The sequence below is a fragment of the Drosophila kikkawai genome, chromosome 3L (genome assembly GCF_030179895.1).
Source record: "Drosophila kikkawai strain 14028-0561.14 chromosome 3L, DkikHiC1v2, whole genome shotgun sequence".
NCBI lineage: Eukaryota > Metazoa > Arthropoda > Insecta > Diptera > Drosophilidae > Drosophila > Drosophila kikkawai.
Genome location: NC_091730.1, coordinates 477,505 through 485,067, shown reverse-complemented (window position 1 = coordinate 485,067; position 7,563 = coordinate 477,505). Strand labels below are relative to the sequence as shown.

Below are 7,563 nucleotides of genomic sequence, written 5' to 3'. Positions count from 1 at the left end.
TTACTCAACTCCTGCACAGAGAGAAATGAAGGGTAGGATTTAAGAAATCAATTTGACATTGTGGAGAGTGCTTTGATTTGATAAGCTGGAATGTTGTCTCAAGCTTTTAGGATTGAGATTTAACATTGACATTTTTCCTTTTCTCTATTTATTGTTATCAATATAGCTCCTTTTGTAATAGAAATTCATGCCTTTTTCGATTTAATTTCCCTGTGTGTAAATTTCTCATACCCTCAGTAAGAAACCCCCTCTACACCCACTTCCCTGCAGTGTGTAGTAGCCCCCTTTGCAAATACTTGAATTGTTCACTTTCGTCTGCCGCTACTTCAGTCCATGTGGTTTTCTGGTGCCCTCGTCGACGTCTGTCTGCAGCATCCATCTCCGTCTATATGGAGGTTTTTGGATGCGAGTCTCTACTGCGGGTGGAGTTTTTGGGGCATGGAGAGGCGCGCAAAATTTTACGATTTGTTTTGTTTTGTCTGTCCTCGTAAAATTTGCAATGTCAATGACGCCGGCGAGGTGCTTCTTCTTCTTCTGCCACCCGTTGCCGCAGTCGTAAAAAACCAACCCTTGGCCAAATAAATCGCACACAAAAATAAAAGCGAAACCGAACGGCGGTAGGCGTGGCACTCGCACTCGCACTGGACCTGAGCTCTGAGCTCTGAGCCCGATAGTCCGATTGCGAGTCTGAGCCGTAGATCATTGTCCTTGGCTGAGTTCATTCACACGGGCGCGCAGGAATAATGTGGAATAAGCGGAAAGGAACAACGAATTCGATTTGGGGATGAAATGGAATGGAGCAGTAAAGAGAATCATGTGGAATTGAAGTTTGGGGATGAAATAGTATAACCGAAAATTCACTTGATATTTCTGCTTGTAATGTCTATGATATAGAATAACCATATGGATATGACATTTTAAAATATGATTTTATACAGTATGGTACTTCACAAACGGTGTTGGGAACTATTGAGAATTGGGGCACGTAGAAGGGATATTGGCGAAAATACATCCTATAATGAATTTTGGTATGATTGTAAAATTATACCTCAGGATAAGATTGGATATGGTTCGGGGACAAAACGGTATGAAATGGTGTTTGAAAATAGCTATTATCGGACGGTAATCGATAAATATTTTAATAAAATCCCTATAAATCCCTTTCACATAGTTTTCATATAATTTTACGAGAAATAATCTTCAATTATAATACATATAGTTGTTATTTTGAAACACTTTCTTGTTAGTGATCTCTCTTAAACTGGCAGAGACGTTCGACGTTGGGCGATTTGTTGATGATTCAGTTTCTCGATTTTTAATATTGAAGCGACGGAACGGCTGAACAACAATGATGGAGCATGGTAGCTACCTCAACGCAACCTCGTCCTCGTCCTCATCCTCGTTCTCGTCTGCGGCCCGCATCTGTCTGGGCCTCGGTTCCGAGCGCCTGCCCTGCCCTGCCATGCTCTGTGGTCTGGACTCGGTCTCTGCTCCCTGTTCGCCCAGCTCTCTGTTTTGGTTTTGGTTTGGTCTTTGGTCTGGTGGTGTCGTCGCCGTCGTCGCTTGGTGGTGGTGGTGAAGTCGACGGGCAAAAGCAGTGCCAGTGGTGGTGGTGTAACCGACCTAGGACTTGCCATGTGGTATTGTCTGCTGCACTCGGCTTGGTTCAGTTCAGTTCGGTTCGGTTTGGTTTGGTTTGTTTTGCCTTTTCCCCCATCGAGGCATTTGGCGGGAAAACTCGCTAGCAAAACAGAACGAGCAAGAGCCCGTAGCAGGAGTGTTGAGGAGGAGGCAAGGGGCATACAAAGGCATGGTCTCGCACCCGAGGCACGAATGCAAAAAAAACCAGAACGGCAACGAACAGGGAAACAGGAACAGGCCAACAGACTCGACAGAACGTGGAAAGCCAAGTGCCCAGAGCCGAAGTCAGAGACAAACTCCCGAGTCGGAAACCCGAAGCCCCTTAAGAGTGACAGAGAGAGTGGAGGTGGAGTGGAGAAGGGCACAGAGATGGTAAATTTCTCATTGGGCCTACAGGGCTGGTGGAATTGATAGAAGCTAGTTTTTAGGGTTACCTAGGCCAAATACAATATAATCAATAGGATTCGTAGTACAATCGATTTTCTATGCTCTTAGATTAGTGCGAGGATAATAATCATTTGTTTTTGGTATTTCTATTTATTGCAAGTTTTCAAAAGCCACTCTTTGCTTGACCCCAGCTGTAGCCTCTGTGTGTAAGATGGTTGTTGTTTTTATGTTGAGCGACATGCGAACGATTCTAAACTGTGGCAACATCATTACGTGCAATAAAGCGGCCAGAGCCCGGCAGTTCTTGGGTTCCTGGGCTCTTGGGCTCTTTGGGTTCTTCGGTGTCTGGCCAGTGCGCAAGGTGAGGACCAGTCTCAGTCTCAGTCCCTCCTCTCTGCTCCCTCTCCCAGCGATTCCCCTTTCGGTTTAGGCCTACGCCAAGCTTCTGGCTCTGGTCGTAAACTGATATTGGGGTCGACGACTGCTAATTTGTGGACAGCAGGAGCAGCAGCAGCAAACTGCAAACAAAACAACAGAAAATGCGTGCCGAGCGACGCATAATGACAGAGGGGGAAAAGGCGGAAGAAGCCACATGTGGTGTACAGTTGCGGGGCGTGGCCCAACAGAAGAACACATACACACAGCACGTTGGATGATGAAATGGCAGTTGCAAAATTTGAATATTGTAATTTTAAGCGCGAAATGCTATCTCTGGAAGCTTAGTGCCTTTCTTGATCAATTCATTTGGCCATTTATGAGTTTAAAAGCCTAGAAACTAGAGCTAAATACGGTCCCGCCTACAAAGAGCATTAAAACCTGATAATTGACTTACCCAATTCAGACATTTCGCTTACCCTTCAACTAGATCACTTTCCATAAAATATTTTCTGGGAAATAATTATAAACAAAAACCAAAACCATCCCTGCCTCTCCATATTTATTTTTAATTATATTTTAATTAAAATATGTTGAGCGCCCTGGCAAAGAGCAAACAATAAAATTTGTGCGGGGAGAAGTTTTAGGCAAATGCTGATAATTTATGGGCTAAGCTAGGCCGAGCCCCCGGCCCCGCAGGCAATTACGGGAGGATGGATGGATGGCTGGATGGTGGGGGCCAAGACAAGCACAAGTAATTCGAATTGAATGAAGTGCGCGACGACTGCCTCCTTACGCACCAGGAAGTCCAAGGAGCCCTAGACAGGCTATACTGCTTGTGGGCGGAGAGGGAACCGGGACACGCACACGGACAAAAGGCGAACCCTAGTCTGGTTTTATTTTCATTTTTTGTAGGTCTTTGACTGGGTTGTACTCCACTCCGCACTCACCACGCCACTCCACTCCACTCCATTCCATGCCACTCCACTCGATGCTGATGTTGTTGGTGGTGGTTTGGTTGCTGCTCCAGGCAGTTTTGTTTTATTCTACGTTTCTTTTTTACATTTTTGCTGCTGTTGCTGCTGCTGTTGTTGCGCCTCACCGCCAGACGATACCCACAAGCTGGCAGGAGTGACGCACCAAATACAAATGAGGGAAGAAGGACCGGGACCCAAGGACTTTTCAGAAAGTGCGTCGATATTTTGTGCGTGGCCAGGAAGCGACGCACGAGCGCCTCAGCCGCCTTCTCCCTGCCTCTCTCCCTCTGTCTGTCTCAGAAGCTGAGCCGCTCAGACGCGGAGCAGGAGACGGTAGACAGGACTCAGGACTCGTTTCGGGTTTTAGCTTGGCGTTGAAAGTTTAACGAACCTTTGGCGTTTCCTGCCCAAGGACCTCGCCTCGCCCTTCTTCTACCTCTTCCCCTGAGCGTTTTATTACACTTTTTCTTTCTGTTCACCGAGCGAGAAATACAAGAAGAACTGAAGACAGGCCCCTGGCGAAAAATAGGGGAACTCCAGCGTCCAGTTTTCGGTTTCATTTATTTATTTTAATATTTTTTGTGTTTTTTTATGAGTTTTTCATTGCACATCGATACGGTTAGAATGAGGGTTAAAAGCTCGATCCAGGGTGATCCTCTAGTACTCGATCGAGTAGTCGAAGGTGCCGAAATTCTCGTACTTCTTCTCGAAGTACTTGGCGAAGGTATCCACGTAGTAGACCTTGACGTCCTTGAAATAGCCGTTGGGCACGAAGAAGGCATACTCATCGATCTGGCGGTCGAAGGGATAGCCGAAGGGCTTGGTGTCCACAAAGCGGGTGCCGGAGCCAACGCCCGAGGAGTAGGTGTAATCGAAGTTGGAGAACTGCTCGTACTCCTCGGCATAGGGCGAGACGAAGAAGTAGAACTGCATGGGGAAACCGTGCTCCCAGCCCTTGGGCAGGACCAGGCGATCGGGGAAGGCGTTGTGGGGCTCGCTGATGTCCAGAGGGAAGTCATACTTGCCTTCGTAGGCCAGCATGACGTACTTGTACAGTTCGGTGTAAGTGAGCCTGTCCTCGGCTGTCCAGGTGAACTCCTTGGAGCTGCGCTTGATGGTGTTGGTTCCGGCCACGAAGGGGAAGATGAAGCTGTCGATCTGCACAAAGTTCTTGCGGTTGTAGTCCAGAGGGATCACGCGTCCGAACTCGTCGAACTTGGGGCCCAGGAAGACACGGACGACGCCCTTTTGGGCGGTCTTGGACTCAATGGTGAAGTCGAATTCGAAGGGCTTGTGGTTGAGACGAGCCTGACGGGCCAGCAGAGCCTTGTCCCAGACGAACTGTCCGTCGACGAAGGTCATCTTATCGTTCAGCAGATTGGTCACATCGAAGTCCACGATATCGTAGTAGGTCACCAGCTTGCTCACGGTCACATCCTTGATGGTGATGCCCTCGTAGAAAAGATCCTTCTTGGTGTACGGCTGCAGGAAGTATTTGAAGTGGTAGAACACATCGGTGAACTTCTTGTAGAAGGTGTAGAAGAAGGGATCGCGCAGCATGGTCTCGAAGTTGAGGAAGATGTTGGGGAAGACCTCCATGTCGGAGTAGTCGACATCGGCGAAGTACATATGGGCCAGCATGTAGTAGTAGTTGAAGAAGTACTTGTCAAAGGTATCGGCATTGCCCTGCAGGTAGTCGCCAATGAACTTGACGGCCTCCGGCTTGTGCAGATCGATCACGTGACCGTCGGCGGTTTTGTAGAATCCGGTCTCCAGGGTCTTGTAGACGCGGCTGAAGAAGTTCTGCACCTGGGTGTACATCTCGAAGTTGCCGTAGGTGTAGAAGTCGTAGTAGTTCTTGCGGTAGCTGTAGCCGATGCCGTTGTAGTAGATCAGCTGAGGATCATAGCCGTACTCGATCTGCTTGTACCAGAAGAACTCCGGGATATCGCCGTAGCCATTGGTCAGACGCTCCTGGTAGTAACGGGCCAGGATCTGCTGCACATTGTAGATCCAGAACTCGCCGCGACGGTCCTTGTCCAAACCGAACTGCTTGCCGTTAAGGAAGAAGGCGTAGTCCATGTTGAGGTAGTACCAGTAGGCGTTCCAGCCCAGATCCTCCGTGAAGTAGGAGAGCTTGGACTCCTCGTTGAAGAATGCGATGTCACGGGTGTAGTCCACTGGCATATAGAACTTCTGGAAGCCCTTCATTGCCTCGACGTACTTGGGGTCCTTGGCGAATTCGGCGTAGTTCTCGCGCAGGAAGTACTTGTCCTCGACGTACCACTCCTGGTCCAGACCCATCATTTTGTACCACTGCCAGGTCTTCCAGTCCTTGGTGTAGAAGTAGAAGTTGCCGGTGAATTCGCTGTAGTCCTTGTAAAGGATGTCCTTATACTCCTTCTCGTACATGATGTACTTGCTGAACACCTCGTAATCGAACTTCTCGGCCTCGTAAACGAACTTGCTGTTGAAGAAGTATTGCGGGAAGATCTCGTAGATCTGGGGCAGGATCAGACCCTCGAACTCGGGCTTGTGGATCACGGCCAGAGTCAAGGCGTAGACGAACATGCCCTCGTTGACGTGCATGCGGGCCCAGGCGACGTTGCGGACGAACGTCTCCCAGTCCTTGGCGTAGTAGAAGAAGTTGAACAGACCGTAGGCCTGCTTGTGGTGGGTCTTCACCAAAGCGCCGAAGAATTCGCCCTTGGGCAGGAGGGCGCCTAGCTTGTAGGACTCCCAGAATTTCTCCATGTAGAAGTCGAAGTTCTGCGGAGAGAGAGGAAACCATTTCATGGACGAGATGTTTCAGGGTTGACCCCGCTTTGCTTACCTCGTAGTGTGGCTTCTCGATAATCAGCTTCTGGCCCAGCTTGATCCATTCCTCGAAATTGAGGGGATCCTCCACGCGGTACAGGATCTCGAAGAAGAACTTCTGCTTCTCGAGGAAGTCCTTGTCGGCGATCTTCACCTTCTGCGTGGGCACGCTGAACGCGGCCACGCAGCCCACGAGGGCCAATATCACTAGGGTCAGCTTCATCCTGGATCCTGTCTTCAGTCCTGCTCTTCCTTGATTCTTCAACTGCTCCGGCCTTGGTACGCTCAACGACCAACACCTAAAGTCTGTTGTCTTTGGTGCACTCTGCTTGGGCTTATATAGCCTGAATCAGAGGCCTTGCACTGCATCATATCAGCGTCGGACGATTCCAGAAGTCAGCATAGGTCCCGCGCATAGGTCTCGTCCCCGAAAATAGCACGAGCTTATCTTCCCTAGGCAAATGGATGCTGTCATCGTCATCCGATCAGAGCCACAGGTCGAGATAAGATAAGAGCAGGGCTTCTATGCATCGGCGTATTCCTGTTTTGGCACACGGAGACAGCGGCTTGCTGCAGTGCGATAATGCTTTTAGTGCTTTGCTTTTACGCTTTTGAACTCTCAATGCCACACTGTAATCTGCTCCAGCAGAGTTCAAGTTTACTTCTAGGTGAGGCTCTGGATTTTGCATTGCCATCCGGAACTTTGCAAAATATTCCAATGCGAAGCAATCTGCTGTATTAAGTAATTTGGAACAGATCGACCAGCGGTGACAATTGCCGTCTTGAGTGGTTTTAATATGGCAAGAACATCAGAAAAAATAAGTAAAATAGAATTACGTAATTAAAGAACTTTATTTTACAGAGTTTGGCGTACTCAAAGGAAAAACGAACTTGTATCTCTGGGAACCGAAGAAATATTGTATTAAATAATTCGAGATTCACCAATTTCTGATGAGAATATGTTAAGGCAGTAAAAATATATGGGTAGTTAGCATTTCTGTGTAGCCTGTTTTAAAACAACTAAAAATAGAGCTAGACAATTTGGTATCAGCATACATAGACCAAGTTTTTTTTTTAATTACAATTTAATTGTTAAAATAATATTAAGGTTTCCTTGCAGGGTATTATAATTTTAGAAAAAAGTGTGTTACATAGTGAAGGAGTTATTTCCGACCCTATAAATCACATATATTCTTGATCAGCACAAAAAGCTGAGTCGATCTAGCGATGTTTTAGCAGAAAACAAATTTTTAAATTTTTTCTTTTTTTTTTGAGGTCTTAAAATGGTTCAAATGTCAAAGAAGAAATTGTCAAAAATTTCAATTTCTTAAAATGTGAAATTTAGTATGCAGTTTCGTTACCCTAG

At 47.3% G+C, this 7,563-nt stretch overlaps 1 protein-coding gene across 1 annotated transcript; it reads right to left on the bottom strand.

The window, feature by feature from the left end:
- Positions 1–3,907: 3,907 nt before the first annotated feature.
- Lsp1gamma (Larval serum protein 1 gamma) lies at positions 3,908–7,200 on the bottom strand. Its single transcript, XM_017172729.3, has 2 exons — positions 6,214–7,200; positions 3,908–6,149 (listed from the first exon to the last, which is right to left on the bottom strand). The coding sequence occupies exons 1-2, from the start codon at positions 6,418–6,420 to the stop codon at positions 4,038–4,040; spliced, it is 2,319 nt and encodes a 772-aa protein (XP_017028218.1). The 5' UTR covers positions 6,421–7,200; the 3' UTR covers positions 3,908–4,037.
- Positions 7,201–7,563: the final 363 nt, after the last annotated feature.